General features: G+C 36.0%; 1 protein-coding gene across 3 annotated transcripts; it reads right to left on the bottom strand.

Moving 5' to 3' along the window:
• Positions 1–559: 559 nt before the first annotated feature.
• Positions 560–19,339, bottom strand: LOC132640316 (probable inactive DNA (cytosine-5)-methyltransferase DRM3). Of its 3 annotated transcripts, XM_060356862.1 has the most exons (11): positions 19,169–19,339; positions 13,512–13,635; positions 13,317–13,436; positions 13,047–13,143; positions 12,792–12,838; positions 11,456–11,560; positions 10,182–10,281; positions 3,922–4,037; positions 2,891–2,993; positions 2,636–2,706; positions 560–2,087 (listed from the first exon to the last, which is right to left on the bottom strand). In XM_060356862.1, exons 2-11 carry the CDS (start codon positions 13,512–13,514, stop codon positions 672–674), a joined length of 2,178 nt encoding a protein of 725 aa, XP_060212845.1. In that variant the 5' UTR covers positions 13,515–13,635; positions 19,169–19,339; the 3' UTR covers positions 560–671. The 3 variants fall into 3 exon arrangements, with proteins under 3 accessions (XP_060212845.1, XP_060212846.1, XP_060212847.1); XM_060356863.1 differs by lacking the exons at positions 13,512–13,635; positions 19,169–19,339 and having other exon boundaries at positions 13,280–13,391; XM_060356864.1 differs by lacking the exons at positions 13,047–13,143; positions 13,317–13,436; positions 13,512–13,635; positions 19,169–19,339 and having other exon boundaries at positions 11,456–11,631; positions 12,792–12,816.
• Positions 19,340–27,216: the final 7,877 nt, after the last annotated feature.

Here is a 27,216-nt window from a genome sequence, read left to right as displayed (position 1 = left end):
TACTGTTTATTATTGTTGATGTTTTTTTATCTCTCCTTGAGCTGAGAATCTATCGGAAACAGTCTTTCTATCCGTCACAGGGTAGGGACAAGATCTGCGTACACTTTACCCCCCAGACCCCACCTGGTCGATTATACTAGGTATGATGTTGTTCGTCAATCATTTCCCCCTTGTTTTCTTCTATTTTCCAATAGTTATATATATGGATGACCTTCGAGGTAGGCGGTCTTGAACTTTTGACGTTTGCTCTATGGACAAATTTCAGTTTAACAAAATTTGATTTTTAAAGGACAAGCAGGGGGTCAAAAGTTCAACACGACTCATTCAAGGTCAATGGTGTAATTTCCTGGTTTTCCAAACAAAAGGTGTGAGAAAAGTTAAATTCTCCCCTCAAGAAGAGAATACAAATGACTCTACTGAGAAAGATCCGAGTCAGTTGAAGAAATACATGATGCCAGTAATACTGTAATAGTATACATATATTTGAAGTACAATAAAGAGCACAACTACTTTTAGCATAGATTATTATCTAGCAACTACATAATGTAATGGACACCCATTCACAATTTAAGCTTCATATATTAGGACTTGTACAGTTACACGTCATAAACTAGGACAACATACTATGAAGCTCAGTCCAAATGTGTCTACAGAATAAAGCTAAAGAACTACTAGTTCCGTTCCATTGAACTTCTTACACGTTGAAGGACACGCACAAACTCGTGAAACAACATGAAATCTAAACTTGCATGACTATCGATATCTGCAGCTAAATGACCTTTAGAAGAGTATGTACATGGGTTCTGGCATACGATGAAATCGAAACCACCATATTTCTGAATCAAGACTTCTATCTTGTTACTTGCCAACTTGCTAATGTCTTCCATCTGCACGAGTTCTCCTGTTTGTCCCGAACTACTCCACCATTGCTTGAGAATTCTCTGGTTTTTCTCGGAAGCTTCTATGGAGACAACAACTTTTAAGCGAATTCCAAGACGATGCAATGCAATTTCTGCTCCACCAATTCCGCTATAGATTGACAACACTGTCAACCCTCCAGGGTACAGAGACTTCAATGAAGAGAGACAATAAGCCAATGTATCTATCTGGAAGCAATGTTTCAACGACAGCAGTCTTTCCATCAGGCTCATCCCAGCAAGTCGACTGTGATTTTCTGGGTAGCCAAGAATGCGTTCTATTTGTTCTGGCCCTACAGGCGCCAATTTGTAACGGCCAACCCAGACCAGATTAAATATCTGGCACTGGTAGAGGATATCTCTCTGTCTGTCAACCGCAGGAAACCCCTGGGAATCACTTACTGTTCTTTCAAGCCTATCACATAGCTGAGATACACCAGTAGTCTCAGAATTGATGCAGCTCAAGTGTTGCCTTGTATCCCACGATGGCCACCATTTTCTGCTACCGGGAACTGCTTCTTGAATCGTCATTGGTGGTTTTGGAACAATGTGAAATCGATTTTCAGTAGGAAGATTATGTACATAACCTTCTTTACGACTCAGAGCTGAGAAAAGTTGAGTATTAACGAATTCTGGCTCGATGGAATATATAAACTGCGATATTCTTACCCAATTGTCAGGGGATAAGTTCATAACATTCCCATAAAAGAAATAGGGAGCTTTAGCCACCATCTTATCAAGGCTCCTGCATGAATTCGGCATAGACAATTTCGGTGTGTCTTGGCAATCCAGCACTCTTGATCTTTGGGGAATTGCTCTTCGAGAAACCGGAGTCCTGGTGGAATTGAGTGGCCTTAAGATTTCTTGCAATGCAGGGCCAAGGGGACTGCTAAAGGCTTCATCATACTCTGATTTCGGTCTCTTTAAAGTGTCTTTCTCATCAACATAGTTCTCCGTTGGCCGTTTCCCTTTAAGCTTTTCCAGTAGGTTAAGCCCGTGAAGGTCTCTAGATTCAGAGGTTGAGGTTGGCCGTTTCCCTTTAAGCTTTTCCAGTAGGTTAAGCCCGTTAAGGTCCCTAGATTCAGAGGTATCCTCACTATATTCCTCTTTCTTAACAGCTACTGGATGAAAACCAATTGAAACATTCCTACCGAGAGAGTTTAAGAGATGCTGCAAGCAGATAAACAAAACAAAAGAATTAAAACGGGATTCTAAAATAGCACACTATAAGTAAATAAGATCTCAGATAAACAAGAAGTATCATACAATAAGAGGCGAAGAACATCTCCAAGTCATTTGAAAAATACAATAGTTTATTTGAATTAATCTAGATTCTATTCGTACTCTAGTTTCTTCACAACTTTAAGCATCGGAGATTGCAACAGAGCAAAAGGACCAGCATGTTAATAGTTGATGAGCAAAACTGTAGCTCAAGTATGAATTCTAACAGAACGCTTCGTGCGAATAATCAACGAATAATCATCCCCAAAAATTCTCTCTTCCTAATAGCTAATTGTGAACTACACTGCAACCACACCACCATAGAGATTCACTCAGGCAAGGCTGTGAGTGGTTGCCGCAATTGCTTGAAACCTCTTCAATTCGTATTGTCCTATTTTCGGTCCAAAACTAATTGAAGCAAGCTATCAAAAAATAAGGATTACCAAAATTGTCAGTTTTATCACACTACGAAAAGAAAAAAAGAGACATATAATTACCTTGTCCATTCTTCTAGCACTACTAGGATCTACAATTAAATTTGCAAGCTCTTCGAGAGGAATGTCAGAACCTAGAAGACAGAAGATAAAAGCTAAATGAAGCATACGATGAAATAACCTGAATGGAAAGGAGAACTTGAAGACGCTAATGAAATATTTTACCATATCAGAAAGGCTGCAGTAGAAATATTGTGATTTCGATATGCAAACAGTTACTGGAGGAATAGATACTAGCAAAGAACAAAACTTGCTCACCATACTTATCAATAACTGTGGAAACTTCATTTTCAGAGAAACCCATTTCAAGCAATTTTAATGTCTTCTCCATGGTCCCAAACAGAACCTCAGTGCTGCATTCCTAGACAACAAAGTTGGTATTAATCAAAGCACAAGCACCCCAGATTAATGGTAGTCTAACCAGGAACTAAGACATTTGGGCTCATATAGCATGGAGCAGGTTAGTTACAGAAAATTTTCCAACTTTAACTTACGCTCGATTCAAAAAGGAGGAAAGGACTACGACACAGTTACATGAAGCAGTTTAATTTTTCCAAGTGTGGTATAAACTCTTGGTACAAAAAGCCTCCTAATAATAAATTCTAAAGACAGTTGATTCAAAGACCTTTTTCGATATCGTGAGCTACACGGTTATTTCAATACCTATCTTTTATAGACCTAGCTAGATTGGGTGGTCTGTTCAGATAATGTAACTTTCTTTTTATGAAGTAAGAAGTTTTATAGAATAGGCATCAAGAATATGCAAGAAGTACAAAAGAGGGGGAAAGAGTCAGCTTTGATACAAAAAAAGGCTAAGCTAAAGCAAATGAGCTGACAAAATCCAAAAAGTTAATATGGCAGTATACAGGGGCTAAACACTGCCAACTATATGACCATAAAAGACATCTAGAGCCTGATTGGATGGGCTTAAAAAAAGCTTTTAAGCTAAGCCAAACGGGCCAACTTGTTTTTTTGGGCTTATTTTAAGCACAAAATGGCTTATAAGCTGGCCAGCCAAACACTCAAAAAAGCTCAAAACAGCTTATAAGCTGTTTTCAGCAACTTATAAGCTAAGCCAAACGGGCTCCTAGCCTTAAGTGTGTTGGGAGGAGTGGATCTCCCGTCAAGACATCCACAGTTCCACTGTCCAAACACACCAAAATATCAGTTAATGTAACTTCTGCGTATTCTTGGAAGGGTAGCCTGTCCGCCTTTCTTATACTCTTCTTATGTTTCATAGTTTTTTCTCCTATCAAAGGCTCAGAAAAGAGTTCACATAAATCACTGACCTTGTTCCTTTCTTTGATCTCAATAATAGAAACATCATCCTCGTCTTTTTTACAATTCTCAGCTATTCGAGCAGCAAAGATTACATCCACTAGTTTGTTGATAGGAGCAGCTTCACCTGCATACAGCATGAGGAGTACTTAGTTTAAATGATTGTCCATTTAAAGCAAAAAGAAATAGAGAATAAAGCTAAAGAAAAAGAATCTTCAGTGGCAAACTATAAATTATCGTATGTATATTAATGTTCTACAAAAATGTGATTTACTATAATGATGCAATTTGGAAAGAGAGAAATAGGAAAGCTTTTGGCACGACAAACAACTACTACTACTACGATGCCTCAATCCAAAACTAGTTGGGTTCAGCATAAGGTCTGCTGCACCAGTTAATGCTCAATCTTTTTTTTTTTTGAACAGGTAACAACTTTGTATTATAGACCAGTACTTAGATAGTACTGAAAACCCCTTTACAAAAGAAAAAAGAAAACTAAGAAGCTAAGAAAGTAAAATCCTAACACGAGTCAAGAACTTCTAAGATTGATTCTGCATCTACAGAGGGATTCTTTGTACACCAAAAACAAAATAGCAACATACAGTCTTGCTTGATCTTCTGTAAAGTGCTACTTCTATCCTGAAAACATCTGGAGTTCCTTTCTTTCCAGATTGTCCACCATGTGCAGGCTGGAATGATCCTCCAGTAGCTTCTATTCCTGGCCCCAATCCCAGCCTCCTCCCAGCTAGAAAGAGTGTCAACAATCTTGCTAGGCATTGTCCAAGATATGCCTCTGAGATTGATAAAAATCTTCCATAGCTGATCAGTAATTCTGCAATGTAAAAACAGATGCCCCGCTCTCTTGGCTGCTTCCCCACACAAGCAACAATTTGAAACTAATGTAATCCTTCTCTTTCTCAGGTTTTCATGTGTCAAAACAGCTTCTTTGGCTAGCAACCATATGAAGCATGCAACCTTAAGAGGTATCTTAACTTACCAGATTTGTCTCCATGGCCAGTTAGAGTTTTGTGGCTTAGTCATGTTCATGATCTTATAGCCTGAACTCACTTTGTAGTGCCCCTTGTTATGCCCAGTCCACCACAAACAGTCCAACCCATCCTTCAGCCCTTGGAAAGACTCCAAATGTTTATAAAGCTCAACTAGTCTAGGTATTTCCCAGTCATTCAACATTCTTCTTAAGATCAACTCCCAGCCTTGAGGTGACCACATTTCAGCCACTGTTTTGTTCTGATGTTGTGCCAGAGCAAAACATATCAGGAAATAGCTCCTCCAAACTTCTGTTTCCCAACCACCTATCCTTCCAGAAAATTGTTTTGTTGCCATTATATACTCTGATAACAGAGTGGCTCTTTAAAAAAGGCCACCATGCTCTGATCGATCTCCAGACAGTTACACCATATGGTTTATTTACCTCCTTAGTAGCCCAAAAATCCAGCTCCCCATACTTCGATTTGATCACTCTTCCCCATAAAGATTGTGAGTCTTGAGCATACCTCCACAGCCACTTCAATTTTAAAGCCTTACTTTGATTCTTCAAAGTTTTGATACCAAGACTACCTTGTTCTTTTACTACTGATCAGAACTTTCCACTTAACCAAATGATAACTTTTCTTTTCCTTGTTCCCTGCCAGAAGAAGGACCTTCTGAGCTTGTCCAGTCTTTGGACTACACTTGAGGAGATAGGAAACAAGGATAACATATATGTTGGAAGAGCATCAAGAACTGCATTGATCAGAGTGAGCCTGCCTCCCAATGACAAATATTGTGCTTTCCATCTAGACAACTTCTTCTCCCACTTTTCCAGAACTGCATCCCAAATGTTCTTTGACCTTGATTTAGCACCCAATGGCATCCCAAGATAGACAGTGGGTATAGAACCTACTTTCACCTCCCAAGATTGTGGCCAGAAGCTCTATATTAGGGACTGAATTGACGGGATATATATGGCTTTTCCCCCAGTTGATGTGAAGCCCTGAGATGCCTTCAAAGAGTACCAGAATTACTCTCAGATATTTTAGTTGTTCCTCATTTGCATCACAAAAAATCAGTGTCATCCGCATATTGGAGATGAGTCACCTCCAAACTCCTCTCACTGTTTGTGGAAACCTCAAAACCTGTGATCCATCCATTTATTTTTGCTGTCTTGATCATGTTGTTTAAACCCTCCATAGCTAGAATGAATAGAAACGGGGATAGAGGATCCCCTTGCCTAATTCCTCTTTGAGCATCAAAGAAGCCTTCAGGGGCTCCATTAACTAGGACAGAGAATTTCACAGTAGATATACAGAACCTGATCCATTTGATCCATTTCTCTCCAAAACCCATTTGCCCGAGGATTCTAAGTAGAAACTCCCAGTTAACATGATCATATGCTTTCTCAATATCCAACTTACACAAAATGCCAGGCTTATTTTGTGATATTCTTGAATCTACTGCTTCATTAGCAATCAATACAACATCCATGATTTGTCTTCCTCTGATGAAAGGCATCTGTTGAGAATCTATAAGCTTATCCACCACCCCTTTTAACCTCTCAGTGAGTACCTTAGACAAAAGCTTATAGAAACTACCTATCAAGCTTATAGGTCTGAAATCTTTCAGCTCCTTTGCCCGTCTTCTTGGGAATTAATGCAATATAAGTAGCATTGAAGCTCTTCTCAAACATGTCTTGGTCATGAAAATTGTGAAAAGCCCCCATGATGTCTTGTTTCAGGATTTCCCAACATTTGATAAAGAATCCCATGGTGTATCGATCAGGGCCAGGAGCTTTATCAGCAGCAAACTTTTTCAAGCAATTATACACTTCTTGTTCCTCAAATCTGGCTTGTAAATTGTTCTTTTCTGATTCTGTTATTGAGGGACAGTTAATCAGATTCCCAGCAGGCCTCCAGTTCTCTGTCTCAGTGTAGAGCTTCTTGCTTGAGTATTCTAACTTCTCACCCTTAAGGATTGTGATATGCCTTTTTTTTAGAGGTAAAAGGATTGTGATATGCTCTTATTGAGATGTTTTATCCTGCACTGTGGACACAATTACTGCGATATCCACCAAACTTCTCAGACTTGTTACAATTTTAGGTCAAAACTCAGCCAATCGAAAAAAGTTCAGGAAAATAAAATAGAGTGGCGAAAAATGTTGGTTTATGCCGGCTATTGTGGAAGGAAAGGAATCAAATGTGGTTTGAAGGCAAAGCTACTACTGTGTAAATTTTTGAAGTACAAATACTTAGGGCTCTTGGCACTGTGGTGTAAATAGGAAACAACACATGATGGGGACAGCAAGATAGATTTTATTTAATTCCGTTATCAGAAGATTATATTAATTCCTCACGGCGGTGATTTTTGCATAGGGGCCTCCCCTTCTTTTGTAAACAGGTCTCCCCTCCTTTTGAAATGTACAGCAATTAGGCATGACTTTTACTGTGAGCAATACTTCCTTTTTCTTCTTTTTAAAGGAAAAACTACGAATGGCGCCATTAGAGAAGAAAGTCATCAAGATAAGGATTTTCTCAGTAATTCTTAGATATGACATTATGCAACAGAAATGAATAGTGTCATGCAGTCTTTAATGCATGGTTTTGCTCTATGTAGTCATTCAACCATTATCTCTACTCATCACTACTCCTTCTGTTCTATATGCCAAAGAGTTGCCTTTAACTATCACAAGTCACATGCCACTACAAGTTTTTTTTATAGCTCAAAACCTAGAAAATAAAAAATAAAATGTGCATGCATGTGTGCGCGTGTAAGAGAGAGGGAGAGAGAAGATAAGTCCATTGGAAGAAATATTGCATAAATTTTGAAATGAGAAAATTAGGACGGAAGAATAAGGCTTGGGTTGGGGGAACAATAGGATGGGAACCGGGGCAACTGTTCAAGCAGAGCTGGAGGTGAGGCATTGGGTAGTTAGGGACTTTTGGTAGAGGAGAAGAGAGACGAAGTGGCTGTGATTGGTTGGTGCGAGTGGGCTAAGGCAGCCTGGAAGGGGCTGGAGAAAGAGGGGCATATAATAACTGCAGCTTATGGGGTGTTGATGGCACTTGAGAGAGGGATAAATGGTGGGCGCCTGGGCGGGTCACTGGTTCAAGATGATATATAAGTGAGATGGAAGTTAGAACGTTGCTTTCCGGGAAGACCCAGCAAGAGTTGGCGATAGGCAGCTGGATTGGTAGATATGCAGAGAGACAGAGAGAGAAATGGTGGAGCATTCTGGGTTTGAACTTGTAAAAGCAACATATACATAACGTTATGCTATGGATGAACATGTTAGCTCCAATGCTATGAAGGCCAATAAGTAGAAGAAATATAAGTAGAGGGATCTAAAAGAGTACACGCATTTTTAGGGTCTACATTGCATCTTTTTAAAGGCCTGTCATTTTCTCTTATTTTAGCTCTTCAAGATTGAATCAGCCTAAGTACTTAAAACATCAATGATCTAAAGTCTAGAAAAATATATGTGCAATATAGGTTTTGATGATCTACGCATTGAGAAAAACGAAGACAAGAAGTTCACACGGGCGGATCCAGGGTTTGAATTTTATGGGTCCAGGAAGCCACTTAGCCAATTGACAAGTTGAGTTACTGGGTTCAAATTTCTTAAATTTCTTAATATTTATACATATTTAGTTAATTTCTTAACACATATACAGGGTCTGTGATAAAGCTACTAGGTTCAGCTAAATCGATACTTTACCTTGTACATACGCCCCTCAAAGTTCAGGTAAGGCAATTTTGAAGAAAAGAAAAAGGAACATCTTGGTTCTACACTTCTACTTAATGCTAATCGGTCTGTTTTGTGATTTTGATTTCCTGTGCTGTTTTTCTAGAGCTACTATAGTCTAAATGACGATGGTGATTGGTAATATTACTCCATTGAAATCTCTCCTTCCTGCATTCACAAGCTTTACTAGGACTATCAGACATATACTGCAATATTTCTCAATGTTATGTTCCAAATTCCTTCACAAGTTAACAAAAAGAAAAGCAGAAACAAGGAGCAGGGAGAAAGAACAAAGAATTTCCTGGACTTCTCTCCTTGCATATCATTGACACTGAAGCTACAATCTTCAATAGTCTCTAAAGACAGGATTAGAAAAGAACAAAATTAGAGCAAGGTTTTCTAGGCTACAGGAGTAACAGAACATCTGAATTTGGTTTTGCTAAATGTCACATCAAACTTTTACACAGGGGCACGCATAAAAACATCGTAGGTGACGAAATTGACTGTATGGCACAACTTTAGAGATGGGGAAATGACAGATTACTTAATACTTTCACTTTTCCTGGACTCTGTAATGGTCATACTACCAGCTTGGACATCAGTTTGAGGAAGCAACTTTGCTGCAAGGAGCAAGAGTGGTGAGGGTAGTGGAGTAGAGCGAAGAGAAGCTGCAACATACTCAGGGCAGGGAGACACTAAGGAGCGATGGGTAAAGAAGGATAGATAAGAGTGCTGCTAACTCTCTCAGAAAAAAGAAATTCGGTGGCAACGTGACCTGGGAAGGGAGAGAGCGAGCAGGAGTAGACTGAGAAGTAACATGATAATTGAGAGATGAGACGTCTCAGAGGAGTAAGGGCTAATATGGGCTTGGACTTGGAACAGAAGGAGAGATGCAGGACTGCCCATGAGGAGGGGGGGTGGGGAAGAATTAAGAGGAAAGAACCAGAAATTTATAGAAAACGTTTAAGATTGTTGAGTTCTTTACATTTTCAAGTTTCAGTTCCTGGAAGTAACACAAGTCATATGTGACCTGCCAGAAAATGCAAATAAAATTACCTAAAGAGCTATGATAAACATAATAGAAATGCAAGGACTAAAAAGAAAAATCATACGTCAAGGACTAAATTACGTATTTACAAGCCTTTAGGGATTTCCGGTGCCATTTTCTCTATTTTCTGCTTCATGGTTGCATCGGCTGGAGAGCTGGATAGACCAATGTTCCAAAATCTAAGAAAACTAATACAGAAAACAGCCTTTCTCTGTCACTACAACATTGACAAATAGAAGTATAATGGACTCATGCTCAGGCTTCGCTATCAGCTATACAGCATGGTTAGGAGGATTCTGCTTAAGAGATGACAATCATATCCCTAGCCAGTGTACTGCCTTTGCACTTTCTTAGTGCCAGGCTGCTTTGATTATGATTTAATGATTGCTTACTTTTTCCAGAAAAGAAGAGATGAGAACCATAATACTACAAGACAATTCCTAGAGCATTTTTAAAGCACAAAAAGCTACAGTTATTTGACATACCAAGTTTACCAATTGCAAATTCAACTTCATCCAAAGAGAAACTCATTGCTAATAAAGATACTCTTTTGTCATCACAAACTCCAATACACGGATCAGGCTCCTGCAACAGGAAAATGTGGAGACAGCCCAAAAGGCATATCCTCGTTATCTTTCTTAATTCTAATATAATCTCAAAACACAGGCTGAGAGCCTCAAAGCATATTACCCGCAGTTCTTATTGCATGGCTTTTATTCCTATAAGTGACATACAGAATGAAGAGCAATATGCATAAGTCTGAGTACACAATTTTGTCTGCATCTAGTATGAAATAGCAATACCCATCAGTGTGAAAAGTTGGGGTAATGACCAATTTATAAATAAAGTGAACAGCCCGTTCTTGTACCAATTTATAAATAAAGTGACCAACCACTAATATACCATACTCTTTAGAGCTTCTTTCTAACTTTGTTCAAAGAAATAGTTTCGGATAAGGAAACAGACTTTTCTTTTGTTGCTTCTTTCACTGGCATAAACCACCTATTGTAATAACATATTTTTTTTCCTTCGGCTTGATTCTCTCTTCTATCCATCTCTGATTGAATATGGAACTTTTTCCCCAATCTACAAAAATTACTAAAATGACCTATCCAGTAGCAAAGATTGCATCTACTTTGCCTCCTTATCTCCAAGGCAGCTATGTTTCATTGGCCCCTTTATTAGTTAGATATCAAAAATAGTATTCTTCATGGTGAACTAGGTGAGGAGGTCTACATAGACAGCAAGATTTAGTTCCCTCTTATAAATAACTACAAGTGCTGCAGAGTTTGAGATGGCTCCTTCAATCTAATTACCCACCACTTTAGTTCAAACATAAAGTGGAAGCAACAGCTAATAGACGTTTGCCAATCATGTGCTACTGACAGCAATTTTCATACAGCTATAAACAGGGGATGATCGGCAGCATCGATTCAATATAGTGATGCATAAGCAATACATATCTTCAAATGCAGTAAGTAGGCAAGCGATTATATTGACTGAACTATGAAACTTGGCGAGCACAAGGATAAAGGAGTTAGTATCAGTAGAGCTAGAAAATGTACTATCTTAAGAAACCATATTGAGCATTATGCATACGCATACGCATACTAGCATCATAACAGTTCAACAATGAATATGTCATAAATTACTACAAACTACTATTCATTTCAAATACAATTCATTTCAAACTAGTAACTAGTAACCAACATTTATAGGAAGCACATAACTCACATCACGTAGAACCATATTACTTTACCTCTTTTATATGTACATCTCCGTCAAACTTGGCACGACTGTTTATGTCCTCGTCGTCACCAAACAAGCTATCCAGAGAATCTGATGATTCTGCTCTAGGAGGATCCTATTAAACAGACCAACCACAATCAATCCTGGTTATTCTGACGCAAATCAAGAACTGAGTGGCACAATGTTCTGCAATCCGTGATTAGCACAAGTGAAACTATATTTCATTGAACGCATCAAATCTACTACCTTTTGTTTCTAATATCTAACCTAACAGAACAAGAAACTTGAATAGAGTAAAACTGAAAAACTCAAGAAAATAAGCAAACTCTTTGAAGCAGAAGCTGTCCTATGAAAACATGAGAAAAGATTGTATAGAGGCCTCTGGAATGACACAAATGTGTCATAACTGGAAGCAAAAAATCTGTGGCCATAGATGACATTAGCTACAAGTTTGATTATTCGTCATCAGACATTTTCAAATGGAATAATATCACAAAATAACTCAATACCAAAAGCAAATAACCTGAAAGCATAGAAACTATAGAAAATAGCAGGATCAAAGCTAAGTTTGACTCTGGATGATGTTTTTAAGAGAAAAATTGAAAAAGTGAATTACTTATTTGCTTTGTGAACTTGTGGGCTCATAGAAATACTTTTACTTTTTTTTTGTTTTTGAAAGGAAAAAAATAGAGAATTGAGAAAAATTGTATTGAGAGGCCAACAGTGGGCCCCTGTAACTTTTTAGTGTATATATGTCTTGACCTTTTAATGATTGGACAGCATTTTGTGGCAAACCAAAAGGGAAATATACACATTCAATTAGGGAGATAGACCAACATATTCCATTTTCGCTGTTTATGGTCTGAAGAACAATTGCACTGTAGATAACCCAAGACTCAGAAAGTATTGCTGACATTTTGCCAAAAGTACCGCTCACTTTATTAGTACCATAAGCAAACACCTGTAGAGGGGCACTTAAAAGTTACCTAACTAGACACTGAGGACCCAAGAAGAAGTATTTTTATTTGTCTAACTTCTTGATAGACTAAGAGAATTGTGATAAGAAGTTTTAAGTTGCCAGAAGTTAAAATGTCTTGAGGATGCTAGACAGTTACACAAAGAGGAGTAACACTTTGCATGAATACCTATGTTGCTCGCAATCTACAAAAATGTTGCCGCAACCGTGTCGGATTCTCCAAAAATGCACTACTTTTGGAGAATCCCACACGCAACCGTCGACATTTCTGAAGAGTCCGAGCAACATAGATGAATACATTATTTCATGCAGTAAATGAGCAGCATCAAAGAAGAACAAGAAGTACCATACATTAGAAATAGTTACTTACAGAATTTGCACAAAGAGTCTCCAGTAACAAGTCCATATTGTCTTCACCTAGATTGAAAAGAAAATATCCCGTCTAAAATTATTCAACTGTAATAACAACCAAACTTTTAAACAAAATCTATGAGTTGGTATTCTTTTTCTTTTTCCTTTTTTTAGGTGGTAAACTTGGTACTTTTTCTCCAAGATTCAATAGAAAATTATTTACCAACACAATCTCGCAACAGATAAAAACAGAAGTTAATTGTCTACTATGTACCATTTTCCTCAATTGCTCTATCAACAAGTGCTGCCTTAAAACCCATGGTCAGAAGAGATGACCTCATGTTGCTGGCTGATGAGCTCGCAACATTGTCCTACAGATGCATTAGCATCAGAAAATGAGATGATCACAGAGGTGATGAATATCAATACTACCACCTGGACGCTAAACCAGATTACCAAGGCAGCATACATCTCGAACTTGTATAAACGTTGCAACAAAAATATTACCAAGGAGTTGAAAACTCAGAAAAGTATCTATCCTTACCCCCACAGGGGTTGTATATGTGTATATAGATGGAAATTCGCAATATGGATCTTCAATTTTAGGCATGATTCCACTCGCACCTTCGGGCTTTGAAGAATTTTCACTATCTGGTAATTCACACTAGAGTAAAACAAAGAATGATTAAGAATGCAGCAAAGGAATAGCACCATACACCTTAAATATTCATATGTATACCATTTTAATGTGAAATTGGAGGGGTTGAAAGCTAGAGAATTGTCTCTTATGTGCCGCACCAAAATCGTAAGACAGTGATTTCCTTGAACCTCAATTTTTTTTGGATCTCTTGATTTCCTTGAACCTGTTGCAGCATGGAAAATTAATATTAATTAATTGAAACACAATGGTAAAGAATGAGCAAACAATCGTGCAGCCAAAAATTACTGAGTCATTCAAAGCGAACGCTGAGGATTCATATATGGAACCGCAACGTATTTAGGTTTGAGGCGTAGTCCTTGTTGTATTCAAAGAAAACATTGCAGCCCATATTCATAAACCAAATTGGAAAAGCTTTGGTCAGTTATTCTTTTTATATACTATCAAATGGGCAGAGTCTGAAAGGTGGTAACATGCAATATAGTTGCGGACCAAACACTTGATAGGCGGAGCTCCCACTGAGAACAGATTGGGAGACTTTCACCTTGTAAAGGTCAAGTAATAAAAACCCACATACTAGTCGCAGAGAAAGTTTAGACTTTATTAAGTTTTGTTAAATCTTCACAGGAAAATCCTAAAGCTTTTCTACGTGGCAATATTACCAAAATTTCAAGCTGGTGCAGCCGTATTATCATTATTTAAATACCCAAAAAGCACTTTTTTTGTGCAACCGAGTGGATATTCATATCTCAATTAGTTATCAGATAGCCAAATTATTCTAGTCCACGCCAATTCAACCCAAGGAACATTTCAGCAAAAGACAGTTCAAGAAAAAAGAGCTATCGGGAGCCGGGTATAATTTCACTTAAAATACGCAGTAATTAAGAATGTGTTCGGTATGGAGGAAAACAATTTCCAGAAAATGTTTTCCAATTTTCCATTGTTCGGTTAGTCAAGTTTTTTGGAAAACATTTTCTCTAGGAGAACAAGTTCCTTAAAATGAGGAAAATGACTTCCCTAATGGAAGTAGGAAAAACAAGTTCCCCTCCAACAGACCTCATCTTCACCCCACCACCCCTCACCCCTACCTCCCATAATATTTGTCTGGGGTAATTTTTTTGGTTGTGTGCCGAACACAAGAAAATAAGAAAAAAATCCACTTATTTTTATTTTCCGAAAATATTTTCCAAGAAAACATTTTCCTTCATACTGAACACATCCTAAGTACTAAATTCTCCAACGTTCACAACGAATGCACATAATCCGGGAGAAAATTGAACGCCTAAATTTTCCACTACCTGCGCAACTTTGTAAGTCCAATAAACCATTTCAATTTCGATATTTACACAAGCATAAACCACCAGCTCCAATTGATATATGTTTTTCGTGTTGAAAATGCATGAAATTTTAGAAAATAAACTGTTACAATTTGAACCGGGGGGAGTATGTGATTGTGAATGGAACTTCAAAGTTTAACATATTAATGAATCAGTTCCTTAACTACAATGACTTCAAATTCCAATCTTTAACTCCGCCTGTGTGAGCTCGCTCACATTGCCGGTCCCAAGCCCGGATAAAGGAGGAGGGTTGCCGAGGGTCAATCGGAAACAGCCTCCCTACCCAGGTAGGGGTAAGGCTGCGTACATCTTACCCTCCCCAGACCCCACTATTGTGGGATTACACTGGGTAGTGACCAAAAAAAAAATGGAATACCATTCATAGTGGTAAGCTGCCTAAGTAACATTGAAACCAATTAATTAAAAATTCTCGAATAGTAATTAGGGAGTAGCCCAATTATTTAGTTTAAGTTAACTACATACTTGGTAATGATATTAAACATATTTTAGCAAAATAATTAATTTTTATAAGATTATACTTATTCAGGTAACCATTACATATAAATTAGTGCTTCAAACACTTCAAACTTTATCACAAGCGATTAAAATGTACTGTAGATCTCCATTAAAAGTTTATCAACTCATTATAAAACGGATTTAAGTTATATGCACAGACAATGCATTAATTTTCTACATCATCACGGCAATTTAATTTATTATAACTGGTTAGTTATTATTTATTATAGATTATATTAATTAATATTATTAAATAGAATTACCTGAAATTACATTTTAAATAATCTGCTTGTGTACGAGATACATCAAATATCGTATATCATCAGTGTAATTTAAAACATCAGTTACTTATAATGTATTATACATATTACTCAATACTATTAAATAGAATTACCTGCAATCACATTTTAAGTGACCTGCTTGTGCACGAGACACGTCTGGTCATCAGTGTAATTTAATTTATTATAACCGGTTAGCTATCATTTATTATAAATTATATTATCAATAGTATTAATAGAATTATCTGTAATTTTTTAATTATTAAAATAGAATTACCTGTAATTACCTTTTAATAAACCTCTTAAGTACATGATACAACAAATCTAGTTGTACTAGGAAAGTGACGCGAAAATTTTAAAATATATAGGACTAATCACAGTTTAAGAAGACATTCAATTAATTCCTAATAATGTTTATATTGGTGTACAATACTACACAAAGAAAGAATCATAAGTCGGACCTTAATTATGTAATCCTACACATTAAAAATCACCTATAGATTTATATAATTTTCCGCATTTAATAACAAAAAATCACTACCCACATTTTCAAATCATCTATAGATTTATATAATCCGCATTTAATACCAAAATCCCTATAAATTGCTACCCGCATTCTTCTATTATTTAGATGCAGTCCTCCTTCAAAAGTGTAGTCCCCCTTCAAAAGTCTTCTTCATAATACAAAATCCCGCATTGTTGTTGTAATATGAAGAAGACTTTCTTATATAATTTCATTCCATCAAAAGCTGAAGAAGAAGCATGCAAAGAGAGTAACGCCCCGTGGCTGGTGACTCGTCGCTTGGTAGAAATATGGGACATATACTCAGCCCCGGTCATAGACCAGCAGAACCCATGGCAGATCAAAAAGGTTGTCACGCATTACGAGGCGGCCGTCGGGATACTGGTGCTGCCGTTCGCGGACATTTTCGAGCACGTTTTTCGGTACTGGACGTTGGACACAGCCAAATTTGTAACGTTCGGGCACAGGAAGCATATTGATTTATGGGATGTAACTGAAGAGAACCACCCTAAGAATTATCGTTCTAAAGGGACTTTTATTGAGATGCTGCCTAATGAGAACTACGCACTCATGTGTGTAGATTTGTTTAAGGATCGTGGATTGGGGGTTGATGATGAGATTGGATTGTATTGGGATCCTAGGTCTTCGAATCTTAAATTCAAGTTAATTAAAAAGGGTCATGTTTGATGAAATCTTGTGATGATTTTTGTCAGGAGATTGAAAGATTGTTATATTTTATATTTTTTGAAAGAATAGTGCTATTCAGCAATAATATTAAATTGACTGTTTTCTTTTCTATTGTTATGGAATATCATGTTTTATTTTATGTGTCTTATTTAATGAAGATTTTTGAATTATGTGATGAAGATGTGTGTAATATACCCAATATTCTTGAATCGTGTGATCTCAAACATACCATATAAGTTATTGGAGTTAAGAAATTACTATATATAAAAAGTGATATTTGTTTTGAAACAGTGTAAAAATGAAAGTTAGCAAGGATTGTTTGATGAAATTTCCTGATGGATTTGCGTTAGTTCTCAAATTGTAAAAGAGACTGACAGATTCTTATACTTTTATTTAAAAGATAGTGGTGATTGGCTTGTGCTATAAACCAATACTCCCTCCGTCCAAATTTATGTGAGGATGTTTAACTCGGCACGGAGTTTAAGAATGAAAGGAAGACTTTTCAAACTTGTGGTCCAAAATAAGCCATATATATTTGTGTGGCTAGAAAGCATAGGGTAAAATGGGAAGTTTAAAGTTAACTTGTTACAAAATTTAGAAAGGTGTCATTCTATGTGGGAGTGACCAAAAAGGAAAGAGTGTCACATAAATTGGACAGAGGGAGTAATTTTAAAATTTACTATTTTTTTCTGTTGCAGTTCAATATCATGTGTGACTCACTAACGTGTTGTGTAATGATTAGAATGAATCTTTTGGATTGAGCAATTTGTTCAAAGCAAACGTTGAGGATCCATACATCGAATCCCAACTTACTTGGGCTTGAGGCTTAGTCCTTGTTTTATTCAAAGCAAACACTGCAGCCCAGATTTATAAAGCAAATTGGAAAAGCTCAGGCCAGTTTTTTCTTCTTTAGAAGTGATTAGATGGACTAATTATTCTCCAAATCAATCCCAACCAATTAACATTTAAACAAAAGACAATTCAAAAAGAAAGAGCTACTAGGAGCCAGGTATTATTTCACTTAAGATAAGTACTAAATTCCCCAATATTCAAGCTCAACAACGAATGCACACATAATCCAGTAGAAAATAAAACACCTAAATTTTCCACTACCTGCGCAGCTGTTTGAGTCCAATAAACCATTTCAATTTCAATATTTACACAGGCATAAACGTTCAACTCCAATTAATATATGTTTTTAGTGTTGAAAATGCACAAAATTTTAGAAAGCATATTGTCATAATCGATGCTATAGACAAAAGTTGAGCATGCACTAGTTTCACCGGCGGAGGAGAGAAAGGTGCAGTCGTCTTTTGACTCTTTTCATTATTTCAAGATCCAAAAACCACTTTTTTTGTGCAACCGGTTGGACATTCATATCTCAATTAAAAGTGATTAGATAAACTAATTATTCTACTCCAATTCAATTCCAACCAAGTGACATTTCAACAGAAACAGTTCAAGAAAAAGAGCTAGTGGGAGTCAGGCATAAATTTACTTTAAAAAAATGGTAATTAAGAACTAAATTGCCCAATGTTCAACAACGAGTGCACATAATCCAGTAGAAAACAAACACCTTCCACTACCTGCATAGTTGTTTAAGTCCAACAAACCATTTCAATTTCAATATTTACACAGCCACAAACCAACAACTCCAATTAATACATGTTTTTCATGTTGGAAATGCATGAAATTTGGTGAAATAAACCAATTTCACTTAAAATAGGCAGTAATTAAGAACTAAATTGGCCAATGTTCAACAACGAACGCACATAATCCAATAGAAACGAAAAACACCTAAATTTTCCACTACCTGTGCAGCTGTTTAAGTCCAACAAACCATTTTAATTTCAATATTTACGCAGGCATAAACCAACAGCTCCAATTAAAACATATTTTTCATGTTGGAATTGCATGAAATTTGAGGAAATAAGCTAATTTCACTTAAATAAGCATCAATTAAGAACTGAATTGGCCAATGCTCATCAGCAAATGCACATAATCCAGTAGAAAACAAAAACACCTAAATTTTCCACTACCTATGCAGCTTTGTAAGTCTAAAAAACCATTTCAATTTTGATATTTACCCAACCATAAACCAACAGCTCCAATTAATATATGTTTTTCATGTTGAAAATGCATGTAAATTTGAGAAAATAAATTAATTTCACTTAAATAAGCAGCAATTAAGAACTAAGTTGGACAATGTTCATAAGCAATGCACATAATCTGGTAGACAGGAAAAACACCTAAATTTTCCATAACCATTTCAATTTTGATATTGTACACAGGCATAAACCAACAGCTCCAATTAATATATATTTTTCGTGTTGAAAATGCATGAAATCTGAGGAAATAAACTAATTCCACCGGCGTGGAAGAGAAAAGGAAGCTGACCTGTAGCTGCGGCGAAACGGATCGGAGCTTTTTTCACCGGAGCGGTGAAATTCTCTTAATGGAGCATTTTAGGTGAAAACATAACATACTGGGAGTTCGTGAACTTCGGTTACGCCATTTTTACTCATTTCCCAGACGAGAGATCAACGGCTGAGATTATCTTGTTACCCACGTGGACGGATAGGTGTCTCCTTATGCTACAGAGTACAAACCTTGTCCAAAATTTCACACTTACTACCTCTATTTTCGTGTTTTTAGCTTAAGCACGCCTCTCAAGAACTTTCAGAAAATAAGAAGTATTTTTACTAATTTATCCTTAGTTAAATATCTTGAAAAATAAGTATTTCTTCCGTTCTAATTTATATAATATAATTTAACTAAGCAAGGAGTTTAAAAAAGAATGTAAGACTTTTGAAACTTGTGGTCTAAAACATGTCATGGGCATTTTTGTACATGTAAATCATTTCATTAACACTCTGTTTGGATGGTTGTTTCCTGTGGTTCATTAATGTACAGTATGATATGATACAATATGGTGTTTTATTGTATTGTACTGTATTAATGAACACAATGTTTGGATAGACTGTATCGTTTGTTGTGGTTTAATAACATTTGTAATTGACGGTATGGTACTGTATAATAACTTATAAGTTTACTAAAATACTCTTAACTCTTAGTTAGAAATTAATTTATATTTATTAATAAAACTCAGGTAAAGGATAAAATAGGAACTTTAAAAAATAAGTAGATTTTGGGTAGGAGTGGTGGGGGTGGGTAGTTATGGGATGAGGGTAGTGAGTGGTTGTGGGATGGGGTTGGGTGGTGGTAAGGGGTAGTGGGTGGTGGAGGGGAGGGTAGGGGTGAGGTTGAGTGGTGGTGAGGGGTAGTGGGTAGAGGTAGTGGTGATTAGGGTGATGAGTGGGGTGGGTGGCAGAGGGGTGAGGTGGTTGAGGGTGGGGGTCGGGTGGGTGGTCTGTGGGGTGGGGGTGGGTGGTAGGGTAGGGGTAGAGGTGGGGTAAGAGTGAGTTGTAGGGTGGTGGAGGGTGGGGTATAATGGAAAAATGAAATACGTAATCACAGAATTACAACGGGTTTACAATACCATACCACATAATTTTAAGAACGATGAATACAAACATAGTTTTATAAAAAACCATACATTAATGAACCACGGTAAACAACCATCAGGGGATAAGAGAAAAAAACATTCTTTTTGAGACAAACTAAAAAGAAAAATATATCACATAAATTAGGAGTTGTTTAATAATTTTCTTAAGTATGTAAAACTCTATACATTTAAGTAAGGGTAAAATTGAAAAAAAAAATTATGTCCTCTTAAATTTATGAAACATCGCTTATTTTGAAACAAAAAAAAAAAAAAAAAAAACACATGTTATAAGACACAGGGAATAGTATCCTATTATGTACTTAGGATGTTTTTCACCAAGGAAAACGTTTTTCACAAAAAAAAAAAAAAAATCCTCGAAATAAATGCTGTTTTCTTTGATGTATCAAAATTTCTCATAAAGAGGTATGTCCAGTGACGGAGCTAGCATTTGCGATAAGGGATTCAAAATAAGGGAAATAACCCATATATGCGACTTGCACGTCTAGTTTTCGATCAAAGTAACTCATTGTATCATTAGTGTATAGATAATGTATATATATAGTCCACGTATCTAGTTTGCAGCAGGACTATATCATCGTTGTATAGATAATGTATATGAGTTGTATAATTATATTTAAATTGCTCTAACTTTTTTTGTAATTTTACATATACATCCTTATTATACATTATATATATATAAAGAAGAAGGATCAATGGACAAGTCGGGGAGGAGTGTGAAACGGTGGAATCCAGTTGCAACCCACAAATATTAGTATTACAAGCAAAAGGCAAAATTAATGGAAGAACCTCTGTTTCGAAGATATGATTGAGATGGGTGATTACTGGGTGGTGATTCGGTGGACGGTGGTCAGTGGTGATTGACAAGACATGGATGAATTAGTTGCTGGGTTTTTCTTGTAGAGCTTCGGTGGGAAACAGAGGAGACGATGGTTTGATTTCAGATAGCTATTGTCGGAGTTTTGGTGGTGGGTTCACATGGCAGATCATTCTAGAATCTTGCAGTGTGTTTGGAAACAAATATCTAGTATGCAAGTTACCATTTTGCCCCTGTATGAGTGAGTCAAATGGGAGAGGCAACAAGTAATTTTGGGCTTTTGGCAATACCACGTGATGACTTAAAAGGCCCACAGGTGTACCATTATCAATGGGTCTCATCACAGTTACAATTACGGAAGTGCCTTTGGTCGTTCAAGGGCTCATGCTTATTAAGAAGTTAAATAAATAAATAAATAAATATATATATATGCATTCTTATATACTATATTTAATGTATAAATAATGTAAAACAAAGTTTAAACATGATAAATTATTTCTAAATATACAAATATATCATTATTTTTTGGACAAATTAAAAAGAAAAATATATCACATAAATTGAGACGGGAAAAGTAATATATATTAATGAATAATAATTGTATGAAAACACATATTGATCTGATATAAACACGAGAACGGATGAATTTTTTTTCCTCTCTTGAAGAAATAGTTTTTTATATTAAGAATAAGGAGGGTAAATTGTGGATAAGGTGGATACATGTGAAGGATGACCAGGTTGAACATGCCATACCAAACCAAGCCAGTTGGATGGTAAGAAAGATCATAGAAACTAGAGTCACTCTCCAACAAATATAAAGGAACCCAACAACACAAAAAATCAGAATCAATCATATGTATTTACAGTTGATAGGTAATCATCTCAAAGTCCCTTGGAAGCACATGATGTTTAAAAACGAGGCCAGACCAAAAGCAAGGGTGTACCTGCATGGCCATTTGAATACAACAGATAGACTAGCCAAACGAGGAATTGATGTAAACTTGGATTGTGTACTATGTGGAGATACAAGGGAAACCAGTGAACACTTATTTCTGGAAACAAAGAGATTATGGCAAAGGCTGATGCAATGGGTACAACAAAGTGCACACTTTCCACCGGGAGGCAACTTAAGGCAACAAGACATTTGGAAGCTGACCAAAGGAAAGTCCAACACAACACAAGTCAAGAAATACCAGAGTGTTCGAGCAATCAGAGAGGGAACCATATAGCCTAGCCAGAGAAATAGCTTGCAATTGCAATGTTAGAGCATCAGAGAGGATTAGAAGCGTACTACAGCAGCTTACTTTTTAATATACTGAGCTTAGGATCTGTTAATAGCTAATGCAGTAGTGATGTAATAGTGATATAGTACATATATGAACAGCAAGCTGAGATGTATTTTAGCTGGGGCCTTAAAGAATTAATTGGTGATTAATCAAATGATTAGTTACCAAAAAAATGAAAGAGCTTTTTATTAAAAAAAAAAAAAAAAGGAAAAGTGAAGATTAGATACTTAAGTTGAGTGCCACGAAACCAACCAATCCCTTTCTTTCTCCAAAGTAAGCTTCTTATTTGTGGTATTTTACTGTTTATAGTTTCACCGCCTTCGGCTCCTAGGAAAACTGCCTCGCTTTTGATGAAATGGGAATTGGGTTTTGGGGGGAAAAAGGGTTGGCTAAAATCCAGGCAAAGTAGATGGCCGAGCAGTACATAAAAGTAATAAGTGGGTAGTTAAGCTAAAAATGACAAACTAGATGACTGGTTGGTATCTGTGGGTAATTATCTCTTCAAAATATGAAGAAGTAAACACACGAAAAAGCTCAAGGGGTGCAACATTTACTATTTATACATAAAAAATAATTTTAACCATATATAAATAATGTAATTTTCCGCCGAAGGGGGCTCGGATGAACCTTCAGCTGTAATGTGGCTCTGCCTCTGGGTATGTCAAAGGATTTCGTTACAGATCAATAGTAAATATATATTAGACTCTATATATAAGATTCTTTTTGTACAGAATGGACATCATCCTTGATCAACGCAACACACATTCAAACATATTTTCAAGTAATTCGATTCCTTTTGTTTATCTCATATTTATATTTAATGTTAAGCATTTGCCATGTCTATGTACATGCTTTTATATTAAGTTCATGATATACATAGTCCAATTTCCCCAAGTTAGCTTCACTCATCTCAGTGTAATATCCAAATTATTCACTGCTAGAACCTCCCATAAAGAGATTCTGTGAAATTATAATGGAGGAACAAACTTTTCTATATATCTAATCGATCTATATTAGATAATGTAGTAATTGCTCGTGAGCTGCTAAAAGGTTATGCTAGGAAAAGAGTTTCTCCACGGTGCCTCATTAAAATTGACATTAGGAAAACTTATTATTCCATAAAATTGGCCTTTCCTTAGAATGGTGCTACTAGAGTTTGGGCTACCTCAGAAACATGTGGAATGGATTATGGTGTGTGTGACATCCGTAAGTTATTCCATTCTGATAAATTATGGACTAACTCCTATGTTCCAAGCAAAAAGAGGTCTCAGACAAGGGGGATCCCGTGTCCCCTTTACTTGTTTGTGTTGACAATGGAATATTTGAAAAGATCCCTTAAGTAATTAAGACTGCAGCCTAACTTCAATTATCATTCTAGGTGTGTGAAGCTGAATTTGATCCATATATGCTTTGCTGATGATTTAATAATGTGTGCAGGGCTGAAAAGGGATCAATAAGATTTGGGTGTGTGAACAAAGTACCACATTGGTAGCTGAAAAGAAAAATGAGCTACTTATAAGGAGTTGGATATTGTTAATGATGTGAGGCCTTTTGGGGAAAACCGAGCTGGCTTGACTCAAAGCGGACAATATCACGTCATGCCCGGCTTAGTTCGAGGGGGAGATTGTTGGGTGTGCGAATAAAGTACCACATTGGTGGCTGAAAAGAAAAAGGAACTACTTATAAGGAGCTGGATACTCTTAATGGTATGAGGCCTTTTGAAGAAAACCGTGCGGGCTTGACCCAAATCGAACAATATCACATCATGTTAAGAGTATATTTGGGTCATTTTAGCCTAACAATAAGATACATGTTGGAGAGATTGAAGCAGATGCCCAACTCACTTAAAATGTAAGAAAATGAAAATTCATGTCACCTATCCTGAATAGGGGTGATTCTCCTCATTCGCTCTCCTTCCAAGTGATGTTAGTGAGAAACCTGCAAACCAGCACAGAAGCATAAGGTCTTGGCAATCTTTTAGTTTCCAATTACTAATGAGAAAGTTAGAGTAAGATTGGTATAAAAGTTGTGATTGGATCTTGACCTCCTGTATTAAGATTAAACCGTTATATTCTCAAATATGTTGTTGTAGTTGTGAACTTTATGGTGTAAATTCAATGTTGAAATGTAAATCTCTATCAGTTTGAATGTTTCTTTCATGGTTTGGACAGTTTCAATATGAAATACAGTTTGAATACGATTTTGATACAATATTTAACTCGACATATTATATCGATATGAGAATTGTATAAAGTCGGTATAAAATGTGTATATAACTTTATAAATTTTATATAAAGTCTCATGTTAGGTTGCTGGGAAAAAACAAATTTCATGTATAAAAATTGTCTAAAATCGGTATGAAATATCTATATGACTGCATAAATTTTGTATAAAGTTCATGTTAGCTTTCTGAAAAAAATCAAATTTCGTGTATAAAAATTGTATAAAATTGGTATGAAATATGTATATGGATGAATAAATTTTGTATAAAGTCCATGTTAGGTTTCTAGAAAAATCACGTTTCGAATCTTACTTAGGGCTTCGAATCTCGCTCACAATTTCGTGTACAACATCTGTATAAATTCTATATGAAATATGTATATAATTATATAAATTTTGTATAATGATCATGTTGGTTTCTGGAAATTTAATACAACTACAAAAACATTGTATACAACTTTCATACAATATTCATACAACTTTAATACAACAACAACGACATACAAAGTTAAAATACAATTATAATACAGCTTTGATAGAATATTTACCTCAATCCACCTTTATATTATACACATTATATACATATTACATATAAATATAATACATTTGGTGAGTTCTTTTACCACTATTGTTACGCCAGTAAACAATTGATTTGAATACATAAGGAATACACTTATAATACAGTGTCATGGAATCTGAATGAAAGTAGTATATATATTGCTATGGTGTAAACATGTGATCTTGAATATCCATGTCTTCTTCAACAGCTTTTTGAGTGATCTTGGCAATCTCTTCTTCTCCCTTATCTTCTTGATTATATAATCCAAATCTTCATAGTTTGTCACTAGTAAATCTCCATACCCTAATTCTAGTATCATTATAACCAACAATCGAATATCAGATTTTGGTCTATTGGTATCGCTATCGCTCTCAAATACCTACAATCAACAATATTATACACAGAACAATACATGTGGATGAGTAATTCATAAATTACACACAGAACATATAATATATATACATATAACATACAGTTTACATACATTTGACATAAAGGGGGAAGAAGTGTATAAACAGACAATCTTATACTCATACACAATACATACAATTTATACATATTTGACAGATATTATACTCACTGGGTTGTTGTTGTTGTTGACAGATATTATACAAATTCACATGTTATAAAAATATTATACATTGAGGTTAAAACTTTAAAAATAAGGCACAATTTCTTGTTAAAGAATTTAGGTGACCTGTATATATGATATATACAATATCCATACCCATACATATTTCATGCACATTTAAAATTAACTAAACAATTACCACAATTTACTACACAAGAACTAGGACTGAAAATCAGTCAAAACTAGTTCAAATCTTACCCAAATAGCCCCAAAATTTAGATTCAAACTCTCCTTGACATTCCAGTTCTTTTGAGATAGCACCCACTCAAAACGAAGTTCATTTGCGGCAAATCAATTTTTCAAATTTGAGCTTCGATCTCCTTTAATGGCTGACAATGAAGTTTTTTTTTTAACTTGATTCTTCTATTTTCAACTTCTTGAAAAAAGCTTAAAATAAGAAATGAATGAAATCATGGGTGAAGTTGAGAGAGAGATATTTTAGTCATTTTTTTGCACAATAAATGGAACCCAGAACACAAACAAACTAGACCATTGTTGAAAGTTGACTCTTACTAAACAAAAAACGGGAGATACCCTTAACAATAGGAATTTCGTGGGTTGATGAAGATGAATTCGTCATTGAAGTTGAGTGAAGGATGAAAATTTGAATGAAATTGCACCTTGAAATAGTGGTGTAGAGAGAGAAACTTTTGAAATTAAAAAGGAATTTTGATGAAGAAGGAAACTGAAATCAGGTTCCAAAAATCGCGGGCCTCAAATCAGATTTTTTTCTTCCGTAAACTAAGCCCAAAATCGTGGGTATCTTGAAAGCTCAAATCTGTTATGTTTTGTAAATTTGTTGATATATTTTGTAAATAAGAAAAAGTATCCTTATGTTTTGTAATAAAGGATCTTAACTAGTATTATTAGGTCATTTTTCCAATTTGATATCCAATCCAAAATTCATAAATTTTAAATATAAAATTCAAAGTTCAATCCATAATCCAAACGAAATATCTAAAAAGTTCTGATTTTGATTTGAATTTGGGGTTGACCCAAACTATGCCCACCCTTAGTTGGGCAATGACTAAGTTGAAGGAGAAGTTATGGGTAAAGTGAAGTCATTCTTTCTACATCAAGGACATAGATTAGGCAACTATGTAGACTCCAAAGCAAGCCAATTGGCTAGTTAGGAAAATATTTGATCCTAGAAAATGGTTGACAGCACCCTGGACATTGAGGATATTTTGAACAAATATTCTGGAAAAGTTCAGCATAAAACATGCATATAAAGACATGCTACCACAGTATCCGAAAGCTCATCAGAAGAAGATTATTATGGTGAAAGGGCTTGTTCCCAAACACCACTTCATATTTTGGCTAGCACTGCAAAACAGGTTCTCTACAGTGGATCGACTAAGAGCCCGTTTGGATTGGCTTATAAGTTGCTTATAAGTTGCTCATAAGCT

Source organism: Lycium barbarum, chromosome 5 (assembly GCF_019175385.1).
Source record: "Lycium barbarum isolate Lr01 chromosome 5, ASM1917538v2, whole genome shotgun sequence".
NCBI lineage: Eukaryota > Viridiplantae > Streptophyta > Magnoliopsida > Solanales > Solanaceae > Lycium > Lycium barbarum.
The sequence above is the reverse complement of the archived record's forward strand: the minus strand, read 5'-3'. Positions and strand labels throughout refer to the sequence as shown.

Coding starts and splice junctions, on each gene's coding strand:
- LOC132640316 (XM_060356862.1), bottom strand. Junction 10,282..11,455: donor GAGATGTACATATAAAAGAG/GTAAAGTAATAT, acceptor TTCCTGTTGCAG/GAGCCTGATCCGTGTATTGG. Junction 4,038..10,181: donor ATTTGCAATTGGTAAACTTG/GTATGTCAAATA, acceptor TGCTGTATGCAG/GTGAAGCTGCTCCTATCAAC.